Genomic DNA, 23732 nt, shown 5'->3' with positions numbered 1-23732 from the left:
AGTTGTTCGTCGGTAGTCGGGGGGGGGGGGGTGGGGGGGGGGGTACAAAATTGAAAAAAATTGAAAAAAAATTTTTTAAGAGGATAACGCCGAAAATAGATTTCAATCTACAAAATTTAAAACTAACTTTTTTTGTATGATGAAAAAAACTGTAATCTTGTATTTGTAATTTTAATTACACAGATGTTTTATTTAATTTAAAACTTTTTTGAAATAATTAATTTAATCAACTTTTTTAGACAGATACAAAGGAAACATTCTTTTTATAAACTTAAATCATTAAGATAATGTTATTTTTAAATTGAATAACAGAGTACTAACATATTAGAATCTAATATCAACCATGCATGAATATCTTTAATCGTTTTTTGGGTGTACAAATTTTCAGTTTTAAAAATCATTATTTCAAGCTTCCTTTTCTTATAAACAGTCCAAAAGTTTATTTTTACCCGCGCACCAAACATTTATATTTGTTACAGACGGGTGGACAAAGAATGATCTTGTATATCAATGGTTACCGGACGGGGCGGTGCAAATCCCCAAAAACTTGTCCCTACCTGGAGGCTTCAAGCTTGGGGGCTTTGGTAACCAGTATTGTGATGTTGTCACCGCGACAGGTGAGCTTTTGATACTAATAGCCTTGTCAAACATGGGTTAGTGGGTCGAGACTCAACTCAATCTAAATTGATATTGAAGACGGTAAATAAATTATCCCGCCGTTTTTTTCAAAATTATGTTTTATGGCCATTACAGTTAAAGCGCAGTAATTTAAAAATATGGGTTTTTTTTGTAATGGAATCGACAGATTAGAGATTGTTATTTGAATCTAAATCTAAATGTACAACTGTTATATGATCTATCTATTTATCTATTTGGAGATCAAATAAAAACAAGCTTATAAAACCAAAATTAGGGGGTTACTAGGATAAAGGTCCAGAAATGTAAAAAGTCAGAAAAACTACTTTATTATATTTTTATCAACTGGGTTGTTTGTAAGAAGGTATTCTAGTTTTTTAATTAAATTGTTATTTTATAGGAGAGTATTCATGTTTACAAGTTGGCCTGATGTTTTCACGGGAGCTTCTCTTTTAAATATTATTATTATTTTATAGGAGAGTATTCATGTTTACAAGTTGACCTGATGTTTGCTCGACAACTCTCGTTTTTCCTTGTCACCATTTATGTCCCGTGTATGATGACAGTGACTGTCTCCTGGTTTTCCTTTTGGCTGGATCATAAAGCTGTAAGTATAGTTTTTTCAGAGTAGAGCAGTTACTCTAATGTTAATCCGTGACTGTGACATAACACGTAGTGCACCCTGTTCGTTGTCAGAAAGGTTAGAATCCCGAACCTACACCGCATCATAAATAAAGACGTTAAAATACTCTGTCAGATACAAAAACCTTAAATAGTAAGCGTATGGAGATTGCCTTGCCCAAAATATTTATGTTTTTAAAAAAGATTTGACATTCAAGAAAACTATTTTATTGACTTAATGCCGTATAAATACTGTAAAAATAATAATAATTTTAACAGCATTTATGTGCAGTTAATTTTACTGAATAACATGTTTATTACGTTTTTCCTTATGTCCTAGCTTACACTTTCAAATTGTAAGTTGTGTCTTTTTGACTTTAAAAAAGCGTTTGATATGTGTATGAAGTTTCCTCCAAAAAAACTTTTCTTGACACTAATATGGTGCGTCATGATAAATGATAATCTCCTTTCTAATTACTTTGTTTTCTCACTTTTTTTATGGTATTTTTATTATTCTTCCTATTATTATTATTATTATTATGTAGTAGTATTTGTGCATAAGGAAAAAGGATAAGAGGATGAATACTCACCCCTTTTTCATTGTAAAATACTACTTCCCCCCTACTAAAATAATTCGTCTGCTATTTCTAAATATTTCTATATCATCCTATAAAAATCAGATGTATGCTTCAAACGGCAACTATAATTGTCTGGAAATTACATTTAATTTTAAAATATTCCCATTTTGAAAAGTGGTGGAATAACACTAAAAATTTGGCGCGGCAATTGCTCAATATAGGCCTCTAGGCCCACTGCCTATTTTATTCCTCCAAATACCTTGATTTCTCTCTTTTATTATTTTCTCTATGTATTTGTGGTATGCTAGCTTTCATACAGAAAAATATATGCTTACATCAGCAAATAGTTTATTAAGAGAAATTAAGTCTTAAAAAGTGCAACGATGGGAAGCACACCAATGATGGTAATATTTTGAATAAATGTAACAGTAAAGTTTTATACTGTAATAATTGTTGGATAAAAAATAATTTATGTATTGGCATTTTTACCTATTTTTGACAACGCCTTTCTATTTTTAAAATGTTTTTGAAAGCCTTTACTAAAATTTGTTTATTTGGTTGTTAAAAGTTTTTGTTGAAATGCTTGAACACCCTATTTGTATGGGAAATGGCACTATTGTGTTCTTTTATAAATAATATTTTCAGGGCATAAGAATATGTTTATAGCATTAAAATACGTTTGTAAATAGGAAAAATATGTACTTTATAGTCTAACGGCATCAGACAAAGACCAAAAGACAAACAGACATACTAGGCATATATAGTTTAAACTTACATCTTGTAACTAAAGGAAGTATGGTAATGATTGACAGTAAAATTAAAAATGGACTTTTACTAGCAGAAAGTATTGAAGAGAAGTTATTTTCTCATATATATACCTAAAAATGCACATAATAAGATACACACACACAAGCCGGAACAACAGACACACGTACAAATTTACACACATTTACACTAAAACTTATCAATAATGAATGTATTACTACACAGTTAGGAAGATGAAATATATACCTAAGTATTTTTTCTGACAAAAAAAAACATTACTGGATTTTTTAAATATCATGAACTTCCTTAAACCATTGTGTTTAATCAGTATGAAGTCTCTATTAAAGGGACTGTGAACGTAAATTTTTCTCATCTTAATATCAAATCTTAACATTATCTCATTCATAATATCTCACAGATAGAGCAAAACGCGCTTTTGTTTGCTTAAAAAACGGCTTTTTCCGACGATTTTTATAAGGTACGGGGAAAGGAAGAAATTTTCCGTATTATATAAAATGTGCATTAAATTGCTTTTTTCTCCCATTATAGCTAAAATTAAACTTTTTCACATAGTTCTAGATTTTTCCTAACAGTTAAGCTGGCTTTTAACATAATCCTTGCTTTAATCCAATGTATAGTTACTTAGAAATTGATAAAATAAGCAATATTTTTTTATTGAAAACCAAATACAATAACAAAGCCAGAAACGGGTTTTTTATTAGTATCCAATTAACTTTAAATGGCCCATCTCTCGCCCACCTTTAATTACAAATTTGTAAATAATAAAGACGCAATATTTCTTTATAAACAGTCTGATAAAATTGTAAACTAATTCTCCAAAGTGGGTTATTTATTGTTCAACACAATAAAAAAGGATACTATTATTTTATATAACCTATGAGATTCAACCCTTTGTAGACAGTGAGGTATTTTTTTGTCAATAATACGAATTTAAAATATGTATTTATTACCTAATTACTACGTTATAAAAAAAAAGAATTGGCAATTTTATAGCATAAAATAAATCCTTAACAGTAAGTAAATTGTTTCAACTATATATGACAAGTTAAATATCCCTACAAACATTATAAGAAACAAAAACGTTCAGATTTTCCCTGTTTTTTCCTTTTTCCCTCTCAAAATACCATAAAATCAAGGCATTATTTCTGGATATTTTTGTGAATAGGACATTTTTGGTTGATCAGTGTAGTGAAATGTGCTTAGTAAATGTTAAGATTTGATAATCAGATGAGAAATTTTTACGTTCACACTCCCTTTAAGGCTATTATTAAATTTGTAATTTTGTAGACAATTAGACCTACTAGAACTATTTAATTCAAGCTTCGAATACGATTCAGACAATATTTAAAAGAACATTTGTCATATTGTGAAACGCTTGATATTTAAATCTATTCTTGTTAGTTCCTTAAAGATATACTTTGTCTCGAGAGAGGCATATTTTAATTTCAAGAGAAATTGTACTTTTATGTAAAATTTTAGTGTAATCATCTTTATTTTTCTGTCTTTTGTTTGCGATAATCAATAAATAGGTCAGACAGGTATTAGGGTGAGAAAATTTATTATTAAGGAAAATTATACAATGTAGGGGATAGATAGATAAAAATATTTTGTGGATTCAAAAAAAAAACATTCTCCGTTTTTTTATTTCAATAAATAAATCTTACCCTGTAGCTTTTTGTAACTATCAAATTTAATATTACAAAAATGAAAGAAATTTATCAAATACTTAATTTGCCAAAAAACAAACTAATGCTTTTCAATTTAAGGTTCCTGCTAGAGTTGCCCTTGGTGTGACCACACTCCTGGCTATGTCTACAACACAGGTATAAAACCTTGGTGTGACCACACTCCTGGCTATGTCTACAACACAGGTATAAAACCTTGGTGTGACCACACTCCTGGCTATGTCTAAAACACAGGTATAAAACCTTGGTTTGACCACACTCCTGGCTATGTCTACAACACAGGTATAAAACCTTGGTTTGACCACACTCCTGGCTATGTCTACAACACAGGTATAAAACCTTGGTGTGACCACACTCCTGGCTATGTCTACAACACAGGTATAAAACCTTGGTGTGACCACACTCCTAGCTATGTCTACAACACAGGTATATAACCTTGGTGTGACCAAACTTCTGGCTATGTCTACAACACAGGTATAAAACCTTGGTGTGACCACACTCCTGGCTATGTCTACAACACAGGTATAAAACCTTGGTTTGACCACACTCCTGGCTATGTCTACAACACAGGTATAAAACCTTGGTGTGACCACACTCCTGGCTATGTCTACAACACAGGTATAAAACCTTGGCGTGACCACACTCCTGGCTATGTCTACAACACAGGTATAAAACCTTGGTGTGACCACACTCCTGGCTATGTCTACAACACAGGTATAAAATCTGGTTTGACCACACTCCTGGCTATGTCTACAACACAGGTATAAAACCTTGGTGTGACCACACTCCTATCTATGTCTACAACACAAGTATAAAACCTTGGTGTGACCACACTCCTAGCTATGTCTACAACACAGGTATAAAACCTTGGTTTGACCACACTTCTGGCTATGTCTACAACACAGTTATAAAACCTTGGTGTGACCACACTCCTGGCTATGTCTACAACACAGGTATAAAACCTTGGTGTGACCACACTCCTGGCTATGTCTACAACACAGGTATAAAACCTTGGTGTGACCACACTCCTGGCTATGTCTACAACACAGGTATAAAACCTTGGTGTGACTACACTCCTGGCTATGTCTACAACAAAGGTATAAAACCTTGGTGTGATGTCTTAATTCTATGTGATTATAGAAAATGTGTAGCTTCAATTTTTATAGATTTTTGTTGTACAATCTAAATAATATATATAAACTAAATTATTAGTTCATTAAATAAGTAATAAGTACATCAATGTAAAATATAAATAAAAATGTAACATTATTAACGTCATCAAAACTAGTTTCCAGAAAATAACATCTTGTTAGATTTAACAAGAAAATATGAATAGATTCAAACAAGGGTGGTTACATTTTAATATACGTAGCTAAACATTTTGTAAGTAAGAAATATTTTTTGTAAAATATTAAATAACTTCTAACAATGGATTAACCTTTTTTAAACAGATTTATCTGTAAAAAAAATCAGGCTTGTTGTAATATATTTTTATATCTTACCTCAAACAGAGAACCCAATCGGTATTTATTGAGATCTTATGTTTCAAAAATACAAAATATATGATAGAATGTATCCTACTATAAATCAATTGACAAGAGATACAAGGCTACTTATAGAAATGTAACACACTCTAAAATAAATAAAATATACTAAGTATGGGAATAATTTTACTTGAAGTTTTTATATTAACCTAATATTCTTTTTTTAATAGCATGTTTTGGCGAATTCTAAAAAAATTTTGGAGATGTTAAATCTGTCAATTAAATTTCAAAATTTTAGACGATTTTTCTTGGTATATTTTGAAATGCCAAGTGCACCTTGCTTCAAAATTCTGAAAATTATTTATTTTTTATTTTATGAGAAAAAAAATACTATCTCTATATAGAAAAAGAAAAATACCAACGTTTTTGAAACTTAAATGTATTCAATGAAAGATATTTCTAATGAATTATTGCACTTTAGCAGTTGTACCTATTCTCACAGCCAACTGATTTGACGACTGTAATTTTTATTCAAATAAGATTACCGTATGATTAGGGCTGCTCTACCTCCTGAAGAAAATGTACTTTAAAAGCTAATCCAAACTCTTTTATTTCAGGCAAGCATCCAGAATTCATTGCCGCCTGTGGCGTACACGAAGGCCATCGACGTGTGGTCCGGGGTGTGCGTCTTCTTTGTGTTCAGCGCCCTCCTAGAGTATGCGCTTGTCAATTATGCTTCCAGGTACAGTCTTGTACCTTTTTATTTTCAAGGCTAAAATTTTCTTAGTGCAATTATTAAAATTATTTTTGCGCATTTTTCATGTGGGAAGGTAAAAATCTTGTGTATTAATAAGAAGTTAAAAACAAAAACTTGATTAATGCTTTATTTGAGAGATACGGAAAGTGTCCTGTGTGACTTTATAAAAATACGTCTATTTCTATCTCTTTTTTAAGGGGTTTCCTTCCCCACTTCTCCTCTCTTCCTTCCTTTTTAGACGTGTTTTCATGACGTCAAACATCTAACTTTTATTTGAGATTTTTTACGGTTACCAATTCGAACAATAATAAAGACAATAAATTACAATATTATTTATAGAAACAAAGTACCTAGTATAGCATATTCATGGAATTGTCAAGGTTTTAGGCTATTTACTGTAAGTTGGGACCCTAGCAGTAAAACATACGAAAATATCAATTCAGAGATTTCCTTTATTTCGTTTTCACTACACAGATTATCATTTCAAATGTCATTTTAATAAATGTTTTATGCACAATCGCCTTCTAGAAAGAATATGATAGAAATGATAAAATTTTCATTCCATCCATCATAAACTTTACAAAAGTGTCTGGGTATCTTCAGAAAGACTTTTGCAATTTTAATATTTTTCCTCAATCATAGTATAATGTCAGGAATAAGGTACAACCAACAAGCGAAATAAATCTAAAATAATATTTGGGGGGCAAATGGAGAGGTCGTCAATTTTACGATGTGTTGCCCCCCAACGACAGCTGAAAAACACGTAGATAGAGGTTTCGTGATTTTTTTCGTTATTGGTATAAGCTTTATAAGTTTTAAATGTTTAGGGTGATAGACAAACTTATATTGAGTGTCTTCAACGCTCTTCCCCTACTGAATGAATTTTGTTAGCCCAGGCCTTTTGCCCTCGTGGCTAACTAACAAAACTGGTTTTATTCTTGTAATTTTTTATTTTAATATCCGCGGAAAGTTGTCTATAATACGATGCGTTAAACAACTATTCTTATCCCTCTTGGAAAATAATTAACTGATATTTTTTTAAAGATCTGATGAGCAGCGCAGTGTGAAGCAGAAAGAGAAGAAGGAGAAGGAGCTGGAGCAATATCTGTTCAACCCGGAGAGAATGGAGGACGGGGGTATGGGACAGGTAAATGAGGTAACTTAGTGTGCAAGCATCCCATGCATGACTAGTCCTGCGCACTTGTGACGGGACAGCGGAAGGTGTCATGTGTGACGTCATAAAAATATGTCTGTTATTTGTCTCTTTTTTAGGGGATTCCTTTCCTACTTCTCCTTTCGTTCTTCCTCTTTAGACGTATTTTTATTACGTTACTCATGACACTTTCCGCTGTTTACTTGTAACTACCCAAGCACTTAATGTATCCTTATAGCTCTTGTATGTAACTAAACACACATAATTTAGATTTTAAAAAGTGTAAATAAAAAAGTTTAATCATGGTAAAAAAACGAAGTAGCAGGATTCGTCGTAATTTCACAGTAGCTTTTCTCCTATTTCTAGCCCGAGCGAGGGGCCCTAACCCCGCACGCAAGGTCAAATTCCTAACCCAGCGGGACAATCCTTAATACTTACCTAACCTAACTTAACCTAAAATAATATATGAAAAGCCAATATGTAAATGCGACGAACCCTGCTACTTTGATATCTGTCCATGATCTAAAAAAGTTAATAGTAATTAAAAAGCAATTGAAACAACTAATAAGCACTTAAATCTAACTTCCATTATTTGAAATTGAAAAGAAATAAACTGTAAACTAAAAGCAAACTAAAAAAGCACTTAACTGTATCTAAAAATAACTTTAAAACAACTTAATTATAACCACTGAATAGTTTTAAAATAAGCTTGAAAAAATAAATACATGTAAGAAGAAATGGACAAATATTTATGTATAAAGCTTGTATAATAAAACTGCTTACTGAGAAAGAAAAACCTCATAATAATCTTTAATTAGTATTATGTGTTGTGGGAAAATGAGGATTTTTGTAATATCCACAAAAAATAATTCGAAAAATACTCGAAAAATACCCACCTGTAATATATTTCTTACCCTGTTTTAGCCGTTTATGATATCTCATTGGACATAAATCAATGAAAAAAGAATATCGAAGAAATGCCTTTTTTGTAATATACAATTTAACATAATATTATTTGTTGTAGTAAATGTGAAACTGAATTTTTGATTGTTAGTAATTCTGTGTTTTAGATTTATTAGTCTTAGTAATGTATATTCAAGTATTTTTTTCAGGCAAATTATGAAAAATCAAGGAAAGTTGCCATGCCTTATTGGTACATTATAATATACTGCAACGTTATGTGTACTTATAGGGTTGGAGACAAATAAAATAAAAGTGTAAAAAATGTTTTTAATCATATATAAGGCTTTATTTGAAGAACAAAATCTGCCTTAAATGCTTCTAATGCTTAAATATTACCATTATAATTTAATTACAAATTTAAGTTCTAACAGTTCTAACAATGAATATAATAATGCATAGGAGGCTCTTTATTGTGGCCAAAGTATCCCAAATGACGTCATTTTAGAATAATGGATTATTCTAATATGACTAGTGGTCTTATTACCATGACCCAAAAGGGTTGGGTGAGAAAGTTACCCTTTAAACCTTTGAGAAAAAAATTATTGGGTGACTTTTTTTTGTAATTAGTTTCTTGAATATTTGTTTGTTTCTGTGTGCATGTAGGGCTAGGCTCTAATCAGACAATATTGATTTTCAGTTAGAATATTGGTCATCACGCGGTGGATGGAAAAATAACAACCAATATTATAAATCCTTTGGGAAATTTTTACAATATATGAATTGATCTAACATTAGTATTAGGCTATTATAAACATTTTCGTTTAAAATGGAAGTGATCCTATGGAGTATTTTTATCAATATAATATTATGCAAAAAATTTAAGAACTCTTAATAAAAAGTATTTGTTTATTGTACAGTATTCTTTTTGATATGAACTTTTAAACTCAAGGTATTAATATCGTCAGTGTTGTGGACTTTAGCCTGTTGGTAATGAGACCCACACCCCATCAATTATCCTTAACCATACAATATTGGAAAATTAATTAAGTGTTTTTCATACTTTTTTATAACAATCATTCAACATATTTCTAGTATTTTCATAATAGAAACTCAAGAAAAAGATAAATATTAAGTCTCTTACCAATTCTTATTCTATTTGGAATTATAATAAAAGGTTTTCTTTGGAATTTCTTTTTCATGGATTTCAAGAGAATAGTAAAAGCCTCAAAAATCAATGTTAAACGTTGTTGTCGTCTTGTTGGACTTTCAAGGCTTAGCAGCCGGAGCTGTTTTAAAGCCGCCATATCTGTAACAGCCAGCCGCTTAAAACTTATCTAATACGCAGCTTCAACAATATTGCAAAAATTTTGCTGCCAATATTTTTTCTGAAAAATATTTGGCAGCTTACGGTCATAAATTTATAAGCATCTGTCGTTTTATAATTTGCTACAATTTTCCACGGCTAATTAGTTCGTTTTTGATCAATAGTCTGCAGCTGTAGCCAGCTGCACTGAAACTAAGGCGACTTTTATCCTAGTAATTTTACTTTCTTAGGTTGCTCCATCTACTAAAACGTAACAATGCTATTTTTTAATAGTATACCTTTTCGAAACAATTCATTGAAATTGAAAAAGTACAACATATTAATAAAAAGAACAAAGATAAAAATAAATAAAATATAAAGATGTTTTTTATAAAAGCAATATTTTATATTTTATTGAACATTGAAAATGAAAAGTTTTGGAACAAAGAAGTAGAATAATATGAAATAATAAATCATGTGTAGTCTGGATATTAGATTGGTAGGACAATAAAACATATTATTTATGTGAAACTTTATACATTTCTCTATAATGATATTTAAAATAAGTGTTCCAATTATCATATCATATTACTTCATTATGAATAATACAAAAAGTTTTTTTTTATGCTATCATGTAACCAAAATATTGTAATTTATGTTTTTTACTGAAGCTATTCTTTAAGTCAACTTAATCTAAATTCTCAATAATCTTAAATAGATTTAAGGGTATTGACAAAATTGCATTTTAAAAAATACTTTAAATTGAAGAAAAAAACATGTTTACTAGTGTTGATCCCCAGAATTTTACTAAACAGAAGCAATTTTATCTTAGAATACGCTTTGGAACCCAGCTTCAATGCCAAGAATTGATAGTTAGAATTATTCTTCATTCATATTTAAATTATGAAAATAAATACTGAGAAATATTGAAGAGAAAAATATATGTTTCTAAAATGATGCTATCAGCATTATGAAAAAAAAACCTTTTTAAAATGCTATATATTTATTTAGGATTGTAAAAAACAATTATTTTTAGGACCATTTAAATAAAGAATATTTATAAACAAATATATATTTAGGACCCTCTATTGCGAAGAATCGATGGTTCTCAGATGGTGCAAACCTCTACAGCTCTCAACGCCAGAAGGTAACAAATTAAATTTATTAAGGGTAATGCCACTATATAATTTATCTTGGAGGTTGGTTGGGTAATATAATGACTTAGAAGTTTTGCGTAATATAAATACCATTTCGTAGAAGCATAAATTTATAGTGGCAAAAAAAACATTAAAATTATTATTATATACTTTATGAAAAAGTAACTACATTCAAATGTTTTATCCTAGTTAGGTTTTGGTCATATAAAATAAAAAGTTTGTGTCCTTCGTATTTTTTTGCAATAAAAATCAGTGATATATATATATTACTTGAAAACAATCTATTTTGCCTTCTTCCTTACTTACATCTCACTGTTCCACCCTCAGATGTAAAAACTTTATTTTAGTGTTAGGCCGAAATGACTTAGCAATTGTATCTGTAAGTACGTCTAATAACACCCTTTGCTATTTTTTAAATCTGAGAAAAAATTTTTTGCAAGAAAATTGCAAAAGTTCGCAACCTTTTTTAGCACCACTACTTAAATCGAGTTTTAAAACTTTTTATATAAAATCATTTTTACAAAAAATATCAATAATTACTTAAAATTAAGCCTGAAAGAAAAAAAATTGTCATTACACGTGTTAATTTTCATGTTTTAGGTCTTTTTTTGAGGAAAGCATAACTTCTCCTTTTTTTACAATAATATATTTTTTTAACAATTCAAAGTAAAATATAATAAAACTTAAACGATTTTTCTTGAATTATCAGTTGAAAATTTCATCAAACATTCAATTTAAGTGATGAAAATTTAATAAAATCATTTTTTGAATGTTTAGAATTATCAATTTTCTACATTTAAAACAAAATGTTACCAAAATTTAAAAACATTTTAACATATAACTTAAAAAATCAATAACATTTTATAAAATTATGTTTCAAAAAATAAATCATTAAAAGGTATTAAAATGCATTTGAAATTACTTAAAATTAAAACGAGAACATCTTTTTACACTGTGTTATGTGTAATAGAGTTTAACTGACATGATTAGTAAATGAAAAATTTTCTAAACTCATTAAGCCTTTTTGTGACTATATTAAAAATAATTCATTTTGTTTTATATTGTTTTTTTATTCAAATATTTGACAAAATTTTCCCTGCGTCAATAAAATAAAGTCAGTTTTTTACTGTTTCCAGGTTTTTCTTTATAATTTTAACAATTAAATATAATATAAATCTTCATTATCTTTTATTTGAATTATCATACGCATTAAAATGTGAAGTATAAGCTAGAATAGCACTTTTTTCAACGAATATTTTAATGACATAATATCAAAATAATTCCTCTTAAATATCACACAACATATGATTGGGAAGTATAGCCATTTCTTGGAGGTATAATATTTACAAAAATACCATTAATTCTGTTTTTATCAGAAGTTAAAAAATTGAACAATTCTAAAACAATGGTTGGCTGTCTAGATATTGAGTACACTAAGACTACGGCTCTGTTCTATTGAAATAATGTTGCAAAAAGAGGGGTTCTGAATGTAATCTACCTAATTCTTTTTTAAAGAACCAACAAGTACTGTCAGTATCTATTTTCTAGTCATCTAGCAGACAATCAAATCATAACACAATTTTCATGATAAAATATTCAGGTTTCTACTTCACATTTTAAAAAATATACTGATTAATAAAATGTTCAAAATTTTACTTTGTACTAATTAAAAAAATATGTTGTAATTCTTATTTTAAAGTTACATTTTTGTTCCCTGACAAAATCATAGACGACTTTTAAAGGCATCTTATCTAAACTTTTTGAAGAAAAGCTTAAAAACGTTAATTAAGTATGAAAACTATTTTCTTCGATTTTTCTGAAGTTATTATCGCATTCTATGGGTTTTTTACTATTATTTACTTATATCGAAAGTGCCAAACATTGTACCCCAACTTATTCATTTAATAAAAAATGAAGCGTGATCTGTAAATGTGTAAAAGAATTAATGTAAGTTTGACTATGGTAAAGCATTTAATTGATGAATGATAGCACGTCATCATATTTTTGCAGACAGTTTAAATTGGTACATAATGGTGAAAGGACTGGAGTAAATACATAGATCATACAAGGACCATTATATCCTATATTTTTTTTAAATAAGTAAAACATATACCAAATAAAACAATCTGATATCATTATTTTATCATTGATTTAATTCATATCATTCACCGTTCTTCATTTTGAATCTTCGTTGCTGCCTACAATAATTTGCCGTAAAAATTGGAATAGTTTTACTCAGGAACAAAGGGTAATTTATTCATTTTCCAACGCAAGTTTCACTAAAATATTTGAAATTTTGAAGAAAAAAAAGTAGGAAGATAAGTTTTATCTTTGTATACGTGAAATTTATAACGAAGTGCTGTGTTTGCTCCATTTTTGGAAATTAACATTTTCTTTTACTGTTTGATTGTTAATAAAATTATGCGACAAAAGTGCAAGAAATACCTTTATTCCTGACAAATAGTTAACTAGAGGATAATTTATAAGGTAAACTACATGTAAATCAAATGTTGTTAACCAAAAGGGGAATTAAAGTATTTTTAGAAATGATTTTCGTATTCTTTAGGTTTTACACTATTTATTTGTGTGCTTTTTCGACAAACTGAAAACTAACTAATCTAACCCCCCAAAGTATTCTTGATTTTTAGAATTGGAATTAGGTGGTAATTCAAGGCCACAGTAAAAGTGTCTGACTATGACGTTAGAAAAAATAAACAATAAACAAGCCAGCATTCACAATGGTAAAATATATAGCGGCCGCTCATTGGATAGTTGTTAATTTTTTCTGACGTCATAGTCAGACACTTTTACTGTTTTCGTAATTCAACCTTCACCCCACCCATCTCTTCCATTAAAATGTCATAGATGCCCTGTAGGGTGTAGCCACTTGTTCTAATTGAAATTAATTTGACATTCTTAAGTTACATATATTACAAGAGTATAATAATTATCCTTTAACAAACAGTACAAAACCTAAACATTTTTTGCATATGTTGTTTAAAGTACATATTAACAGGTAGATTTCTTGTTATACTGCAGAGTTCAAATTATACTTTTTAGTAAAACTCCATACCAATTTAACAATTTTAAAAGGGTACACAAAAGTTTAAAACATTTTTTTAAATTTTTTTAATGACAAAAAAATATTTTGTTGCCATTTTCATAGCCATATAACTATGATATGAGTTAAATCGATTAAGCCAAAACAGACGGACGGACTTACAAACAAGAACATCTGAAATAAGTCAAATCAAAGCATAAATAAATTTTATCTCCTTCAAGGGTCTTTGCTCCTTTTAAAAATGCTAGCGCAGTATTAAATGTTGATTGATGATAAGAAGAATAAGGTTCTTTCTAGCGGCAAAATATAAAATCGGCGATTCATGGTTCTTTCATTTCTTTTTTTTTTCATTAAGTACCTAGTTCTCATTTCTTCAATTGGTCGGTCGAACAAACAATTTGATAAACGCTATTCATAAAGTATCAGAACTACTACAGTGACATATGAATTAAATTATTGCTTTAGTTGCCTGACTAAGTCTAAGGGTTTTTGAAGACACCCTTTACACAAAAGGATAATCAAGGTTTTAGTTAAAGTGGTGTCTTTCGTCTATACAATAAAGTAATATGACAGTAAAGTAACGGGCTATGTAATAGTGAAATTTTGCTGTTACCATACAATTTTCAACAAGTAAGAGACTGTTTGTTAGTTTAGAGTTTTGGTATTCTGTAACATACACAAAAATACTGCAGTTTAGCTTGGGGAGTAAACAGGGACAATCAAGATAAACATTTGCAGGTTAAAGTCACAGAACAATTAAAATTTGCTTCTATAATTCATGAATATTCCCCTAATAAATGATTATTCACTATGTAACCTACTTTGTGCGTATGTCAGTCTGTTAGGCTTATCTTGATATTTTCGTGGTGTTTTTTTATATTTGTGTGCTTTGCTATACATGGATCTTGTCATCCTAGTTTTACTTTGCCATACTATCTAATATGTTGTTCTATTTAGTGAATTCATCTTCGCCTTTCCTATGATTTTTTTCCCGCAACTTTTCCCTGTCAATTGAGAAATTTAAAATTTGTATTTTTTTGCAGGTATACCCGCAGGCAGACCTATCTTACATACTGGATCAGAAACTTTCAATTCCAGGTATTCTAATGATAGATAGATAGTTAGACACACAGACAGACAGATATAAAGAGAGATCGTTTTATCTTAGCTCCCAATTTTTATGAGCTCGAGGTTTAGTGATTTTTTTCTGATTTTCATTAAAAATCTAAATATGTATGATTTTGAAAAGCTAATATGCAAATCTATTATTATGATATGTAGGTATTTTTTAGCCTTAACTATACGACTAAGATAATATATGTAGATGCAAACAAAGTACAAGGGATTCTTCATTACGATAGGCTTATCTATTTACATGTTCTAAGATGGTTTTCACCAATTAAGTAAATTTAGCAGGAATCCCCTAGTAGGTGAGGGCGCAAATTTTATCATGAACTTGAACATGTGCATATGAAGTAGAAATAAACTTTTCATGCAGCATATTTGTAAAGTTTGAAAGAAATTGTTCAATTCTTTAGATTTCATAGTTTTAAAATTTAAAGCTTAACATCTGAGCTCGATCTTTAAATCACCACTAAAATGATTTAAAGATCGAGCTCTGTTTAAATAAACAAGGTCAGATGTGATCATAAGCAGTTGTTGGTAAAAACGGCAATATGTCATCTGAAATTTTAAAATTATGGAAGTTATCATCTTTGTTTATTTAAAACAATTAATGTATACATTTATTTCTAATATATTTTTGGACTTTATCCTCAAATGACGTTTTTTGTCTGAGCTAAGAATTTTGTGAGGAAAATATCAAAAAATTATTGGGTTTAAAACATGATTTAAATTTTTCAAAATCAAGGTAAATTTCAAAATAAATGAGAAACAAAATTTTTTAAATATATTAATCTCATAGATAAAATATTTTCAAGTGGTTAAAAATCTAAGTATTTTTTTATTGTCCTCAATGTCCCTGAAAATTTCTTTATTCGTGTAACTTTGAAAGTTACTGCAAAACAAAACAGGTAAATGAAACAGCCACTTCAGGGAAAGTTTACATGGATATTGAAAAGCATTATTTCAAATAGGTATTTCATACTTATAGGACATCAAATGTATAACTGCTAATGTATACAATAAAAACCTCTTCACGTAATAATGAACAACTTAAAAAATTGGCGGTTAAAGTTTTATTTTCTATGCAAATAAAAAAAACATGAAGATAAAAAGTAAATTTTTTGGGGAAAATTTTGTACAAATATCCTTTATTTCTGCAATAAAAGTTGCATTATAAACCCATATCATAATGAATTATAACCAACATGTTGCCCTCTTTTTCTATCAATTTCTTTTTGTCTGCTGAAGGCCAGTTACTATTAATAACCTAACATTTCCTGAAATACTTCTTGCAATATGAATAGGATTAGGCAATACTAATTAGACAATGTGAGGAGTGTAGTCATTTGTGCCCCACTAACAAATTAATGGATGTTGCTAGTTGCATCTTCCCTATTTTAATTAAAACTAAACTCTTCCGTTTTAAACTTTAAATGTCATTCATAATTTGATTAAAAGCTAAAGCGTTTCATTAGCTAATTTACAGTTTAAACAAGCGGCTTTACCCCAGGTATCCAGATTAATTGTATCTAAAGGTGGCAGAAAATTGACCAATACTCTCCCTCAGTTTATTCATTCGAAGTCTTAACATGAAGGCAAAAATAATCTCACTACTTTATCAAATCTAATAGCAAGAACTTTTACCTTCATTGGCTTTAGATAGTTATAAGAGAGAGTCACGTTAATAATCATTGCCTAAAGATTTTAAATATATCACTAAACCTCTAATTATAAATCTTAGTGACAGTCAAGAGTTGATTATCAATATCAAACAGTAATAAATAACCTTTTGTGGTTAAGTTTTAATTTATATTTAATTGTTAAATTTACTGTAAAACACTTTTTATAGTGGTTTTTCCTTTTAGGCAAAGAAGATAGATGTGTTCTCTCGAGTTTTGTTCCCTTTCTCATTTGCTCTCTTCAATGTTTGGTACTGGAGTTACTACCTCACTAGAACACAGGCTAAACATGATTAGGTATGGATAATATTTAGTACTGGAGTTACTACCTCACTAGAACACAGGCTAAACATGATTAGGTATGGATAATATTTAGTTCTAGAGTTACTACCTCACTAGAACACAGGCTAAACATGATTAGGTATGGATAATATTTAGTACTGGAGTTACTACCTCACTAGAACACAGGCTAAACATGATTAGGTATGGATAATATTTAGTACTAGAGTTACTACCTCACTAGAACACAGGCTAAACATGATTAGGTATGGATAATATTTAGTTCTAGAGTTACTACCTCACTAGAACACAGGCTAAACATGATTAGGTATGGATAATATTTAGTTCTAGAGTTACTACCTCACTAGAACACAGGCTAAACATGATTAGGTATGGATAATATTTAGTACTAGAGTTACTACCTCACTAGAACACAGGCCAAACATCATATTTATATTCTAGTAAGTTTGTAATTAAATTGAATTTTATTTTAGAGATAGCAAGAAAAGAAAATGAGAGAATAATCGGTGAAAACTTTATACTTTTTATTTTGATGCTGTACTAGTGAAAATGAATTAATAAATAGCCCTGTATGTCATGTAATTATAATCATAAATTTATTTGTTTGAAAAAAAATATCATTTCATGAAGAAACATAGAAAAAAACACTAGAAAACAAATAGTAGAACAGGACAAGAATTTATTGATACAAAATCATTTTAATCTTTTTTAATTGCTTGGATAATTAAACTTTTGTCTGACTTGTTCTAATGTTTGCTTTTTAGCTTATTTTCTCTTGTTTCTTGATTTGTATCATAATATTAAATCATATTCGCAAGCTTATCCAACTAACAGTATCATTACCTAAATTAAATAATGAGGGTTCTAAATTGCAAAGTTCTTAGACAATTCTTATGATTTTGTCAGTCTGTTTGATAATTTTAGCTATAAAAAAGGGTTTAAGCTGCCACAAGAGGAAAAAAGGATTTTTTTTTGATGCTTGACTTTTTTTCTGTAATGCTTTGCTTCTATTGATTATATAGTTATTAGGTATATAAAAATGATTTGAATGAAGAATAAATTTAGACCTCAAAATTGTATGAAAATTAAATGTGATTTTGGCAATAAATAATCTGGAAAAAAATAATGCTTATTTAGAGTAATACTGTTTAACTTTTACTTTTAAGCCAAGCTTTTTTAATGTAAATTACTTTTTTTAAAAACCTTAATAAAATACAAAATATTTTTCAAAAAAGATAGGTTTAAAGTCATTAAGAGGTTTGACTTGGATCATTGGTGCTTTAGAAAAAAAAACTAAAAATCTCATTTTAGTTCTGTTTTGAAATAATAATAATTTCTTTAAAATTTGTTATTCATAACTTTACTGTGTAGATTGCTCAAAATCAAGTACAGGGAAAAGTATCATAAAACAGATTGTCTGCTAGAAATCGAAGGGTAACGGGTTCGAGATAAGTCATTACTAAAACGCTTTAAATAATTCTTGATGATGCTATAGCGAGCGCTTTACGTTATAAAAAGGAACAGCTACGAATGCCTAGGCCCAATAGCAGGGGTGACTACTTACCATGCAGAGTTTAATGACACTAAAAGTAGTCAATTTATTTTGAGAATGCTTTTCCCTGTACTTCTTAAAATCAAAGAGAGAGATTTCATCTGAAAAACTATTTTGTCCCCAATTCTTCTAATAAATTAATGATTTGGAAAAAAAGTTGTTATCAAAAGAAAATATCATTTTTATGTTTTTTTATTCTGTGGCGAAAAAAAGTAAATGTATAATATTTTTTCAGATGAAATTTTTCTCTCTTGATTAATATTTATAATACCATAATACATTTATTAGAATGAATATTTTATTATTTAGAAGAAAAAAACTTTTCTTTAAGGACTATTTAACCCTAAATGTTATTTTTAGATAAAGCCAAAATAAAGTTCAATGAACATGATAAATACCCGTTGTAAAAATGTTGTTTTTAGTAAAGAGAAAATAGTTTTAGCTTAATTTTTATAAAATTAATGAAAAATATATAATTGAGTGTATTAAAACTGCTAGAAATATTTTTAAGCTGTGTTTATTTAGAAATAAAATAATGTAAATTTCTTTTTATATCTGTGTTAAAAATAAAATATCAGTATTATATAAAATACATAAATGTCGTAACAGAATAAATTTAATAAAAGTGAAACATGGTTGATATTATTATTAGTAGTAAAGCTGCTCTATAAATGAAACGCATGTTATTTTTTTAAAAGTTTGAAAGTCAAAAACAAAACAAAAATCAAATTAAAGAAATACTGAGAATGTAATTTTTTAGGTTACTGATGCTACAGATTTTTGTAACAAGGGCGGTTTAGCTAAAGTTGGCTTGCTAATTGAGAGTTGTTACTACTAAGGATTTTGTATAGAAAATTGTCTAAATTAAAAGTAATAAAAGTATCCCCCTAGTCTAGAATATAAGATTAAAGAGATCAATGTACTTAATAAACAAGAAAAAATAGTCATTATTGACGTAGTGGCAGATTTGCTCTTAACTAAGAGTAGCTGCGAAAATTAAAAATTGTTGTGAAAAATCAATTCTTTTTTTTTGGTTTGTCGATCCATCGATCAATTCTTTTTATAGATCTTTTATGTAATATGATAATAAAATGCATTGTTTCCTACAACTCTATCTATTTTGTGTGTGGGTGTGCGAGATTATGTATAAATGTGTGTGTGCGTTTTTTAGAATTTTATGAAAAAACGTATCATATTTCATCTTGATTAAAACTTACTTAATCCTTATTCTTGAATGTTCTTTCTGACTTTTGGTAAAAGGTTTAAAGATCCACCCCTCCCCTAATAAAATTAAAAGGGGTTGAATACAACCTCCCCCCCCCCTGGTATCCACCCCTCTACACCCCACTTGACAAGGGACTACACCCTCCTTATACATCCAAATGATGGTTGTCAAGGTGAATAAGTCAAACACACCCATTAATTTAAGGTTTTTTTAAAATAAGTTGCGCGCCTCGTGATTGTTTGCCTTTTTAGTGGGTAGTGGATATTTAGGGGGGTGTATCTACCCCCCTTACACTCGTGGTTTTAATTAAAGGGGGATGTCAATAACCATATCGGGACTGGCAAAACTGGTTACTTTTTTAAAAATATAAATAGCGAAATTCGTTAAAAAAATGGGGGGGGGGGTTTGAGGGGTTGGGGGTGTCCCACCCCCAAGAAAATAGCCTAAAACCACCACAAGGCCAGAGTAGAATCCGATCGGTTCAGTGGTTACCGAGATCTTAAGGGACAGACGGACGGACAGACATCATTCTACTTTGTATTATAGATGTAATGTAACTTGAATACTTTGAAAGAAACATGCTTTATTTTATAATTAAGTGCACAGTTCTTTGTAGGATTAAGGGATAGAAAACTGGATTACAAATTTATAAACCCAATTATATTCATCAAAATTAAATCTGAAGCAGCCTATATCAACAACGAAAATATTTTTTTTCAAATCACGAAATCTATACGTGATTTCAGCTGTCGTTGGGGGGTCAACACATCGTAGAATTGATGACCTCTACATTTGCCCCCCAAATATTATTTTAGATTTATTTCGCTTGTTGGTTGGTTATACCTTATTCCTGACTCCGAAGTAGTTTATAATAAAAGGCAGAAAAATTTAGACACTGTTACTTTATACAAACCAAGAATTATTCGACTTTACCCCCCAATAAATCTAACAAATGGCAGATCGAGTTTATAAACCTCAGGAGGAAGTATTATTAACAGTAAATTGCATCCCTGGTCAATTGTTTCACAAATATACACTATTTTTTTTGCTTCTGGGGGCTATACGTTAGGTTGGAGGCAGTAACGGACTTTCCAACCAGAAGTAAATATATAGAGTAGCTTTGCAACTTTATAAAAAAGCAAGGTATTAAATTTCAAAATTTGTGTAAGAAATGTAATTATTCTTAGTCAGTGCATTGTTATTATTAGATTAAAATTAAAACAAGGAAAATTGTATGTGAAAAAAGTATAACTTGAATAAAAGATTTGAGGTTTTAAAGGTTTGAGATTTGATTAAAAGGACGTCCAAGCCATTTTTTGATGAACCTTAAATGCAGAGAAATATAGAGTGATTTTAATCTACGTAAGTGAAAATTATTTAATTGAATAAAATAATAGTTATTTCTCGCATCGTATTATAAACGGCTTTCCGCGGATATAAAATGTATAATTATGGGATTAAAACTATTTTTTTAGCCCCGAGGTGCCGAAGGCACCGGCTAAAAAAACTAATGATTGTACATTTTTATATTCGTAGAAAGCTGGATATAATACGATGCTAGACATAATTTTTTCGTATGGATGAGAACCGGTTCCTATCCACCGGATTCGAATAAATACGAGAAATACATATTATCGAATTTACTTCTACTGTATGATAGTATTATCATTACATATTTACATAATTAGAAATATATTGTAAATCCGTCCGTACCTAATGGATATCAGCTATCGTTAACTTAGGCATGTTAAAATTGTCCTATAAATTTAAACTTATATCCTATCATCCTTTTTTAATAATGATTTCTAAGACAACAAGATACAATATCTTAAGCTAAGCTTCTCTATAATCAAGTCCTTAAAATGTAAGTAAGTTATATCCTGCATAGTTTATAACCGTAATTTTTCAGCAAATTTAAACAATTTTGTTTAAAGTTATACATTTTAGAGCTTCGCTTTTTTGGTTGTTGTCATCCTTTTTTAGTAGCGAAGCTACTCTATAATTCACTATGTCCGTCCGTCAGTCAGTCCGTCCGTAACGCTATGGGGGAAACGTGATTTTCTCGGCTCCTATTCAAGATAGACAGCTGAAATTTTTAGTGAAGATTCCTATGACATATGCCCATCTAATCTATACTTTGTTTTGTCCGTCTGTCTGTTAATTGGGGTGCTAGATCGATTCCTAGATTTTACGTTTTTTTAATTTTCTCGATTCCTGTTCAAGATAAATGGCTGGAATTTTCAGGGATTGAATAAATTTAGATTTTACATATTTCGATTAAGTTTTATTTAGATGCCTTTATTGGTTGGGGTGCTAGATCGATTCCTAGATTTTTAAGTTTTCATGATTTTTTCAATCCCTATACAAGATAGACAGTTGAAATTTAGGGATTGAATAAGTTTACTTTATACATAATTCCACCTATTTTTATTAAGATATCTTTATTGGTTAGGGTGCTAGAATGATTCCTAGTTTTTCAAGTTTTTGTGATTTTCTCAACTCCTGTTCAAGATAAACGGTTAAATTTTTTAGTGATTAATTAAGTCAACATTCTTCATATTTTGACCAAGTTTTTTAAAGACTTACTATTTTTTGGGGTGCTAAATCGAATTTTAGGTTTTAACGTTTTTTCTTATTAGCTTAATGCTTCAAAAAAACATTATACAATATACATTTTAAAAGGTTTCGTAGTTTTTGTTATTGAAGTTTTTTATTACATACTCTATAGATCATTTCCAGTTGTCTATTTATAGTTTTGGAGCTTCGCTACTTATGGATGTTGTCATCCTTGTTGATACAATAACCACACAAAATTTATCACTTTTTGATATTTTAATTTTCATAAAATTGATAGAAATTAAAGCAGCAGCTTATAATAAGATGACAACATTCATAATAGCGAAGCGAGGTAATATATTTATTGCTTGTATAGGTACATTATCCCTGTCAGATGATGACCTATCAATTTAATTCAACAAATGGTTCAGAACTTTTAAATGCTGGAAAGTTTAATGTTTATACAATATCACCATCAAAAAGGTATTATATCAACAAGCAATGAATGATGTGCTAGAGGAAAAATTGTCGTCATTTTTGGTTGCAATTTCCCGTCATTTATTGGCCAGTTTGTACATCCAGTAAGAGGGGAATTGGTGGGAGAAAAGGGGCTGAAGGGGGAAACGTTATTTTAGCCCGCTGCGCGTTTCACTTGATAAGAGAAATGAAAATCTGGTGTAGGATCTATGTAATTATATATCCATTCAACTAGCCAATGCGCCCTAAGCATCCAGGGAAGCGAGATTTATTAATTTGCTGTTTTACACAAGTGACAAAAGTTAAAACGCTTAAATTTTATGAAAGTTACTTTAATCTCAAAATTGAAACAGAGAAGAATAAAATAAGGGTAAAGGGCAGATAGTCACCTAATTTATTCTTTTAATCAAACTTTTAATGCATATTATCATAGACAGGTTTCCACGGATAGTAAAATCAAAAATTATATGATTAATTAAATTTATATTTTTTCTTATTATTCCTGGAAAATTGTCTGTAATACAATACAATATATGATTTTTATAATGCATCAGAACCGGTTCTAATCCAGAAAATATTAATTTATTTCGATGACATTATGAAAATACTTGTATTGTTTCTTTTTTAATTGATTTAAATATCTGAATATCTATCCGTTTTCCATAATAAAATTAAAACAAGTTTTACAATTTCA

General features: G+C 29.4%; 1 protein-coding gene across 2 annotated transcripts in view; it reads left to right on the top strand.

The window, feature by feature from the left end:
• Positions 1–19411, top strand: part of LOC145313480 (glutamate-gated chloride channel-like) — a 67536-nt gene extending 48125 nt beyond the window's left edge. Inside the window, exons 9-17 of one of the 2 annotated variants that reach the window (XM_080152914.1) lie at positions 480–617; positions 1113–1243; positions 4388–4444; positions 6408–6532; positions 7592–7694; positions 10986–11053; positions 15168–15222; positions 17115–17225; positions 17702–19411. In XM_080152914.1, coding sequence (XP_080009040.1) covers positions 480–617; positions 1113–1243; positions 4388–4444; positions 6408–6532; positions 7592–7694; positions 10986–11053; positions 15168–15222; positions 17115–17225 — 788 coding nt within the window. In that variant the 3' untranslated portion in view covers positions 17702–19411. Of the gene's footprint in view, positions 1–479; positions 618–1112; positions 1244–4387; positions 4445–6407; positions 6533–7591; positions 7704–10985; positions 11054–15167; positions 15223–17114; positions 17226–17701 lie in introns of both variants that reach the window. The other variant, XM_080152913.1, reaches the window with a different exon arrangement.
• The last annotated feature ends 4321 nt before the right edge of the window (positions 19412–23732 follow it).

Source organism: Acartia tonsa, chromosome 3 (assembly GCF_053477335.1).
Source record: "Acartia tonsa isolate MP-2025a chromosome 3, ASM5347733v1, whole genome shotgun sequence".
NCBI lineage: Eukaryota > Metazoa > Arthropoda > Copepoda > Calanoida > Acartiidae > Acartia > Acartia tonsa.
Note: the sequence above shows the minus strand (reverse complement) of the source record. Positions and strands in the feature narration are given on the sequence as shown.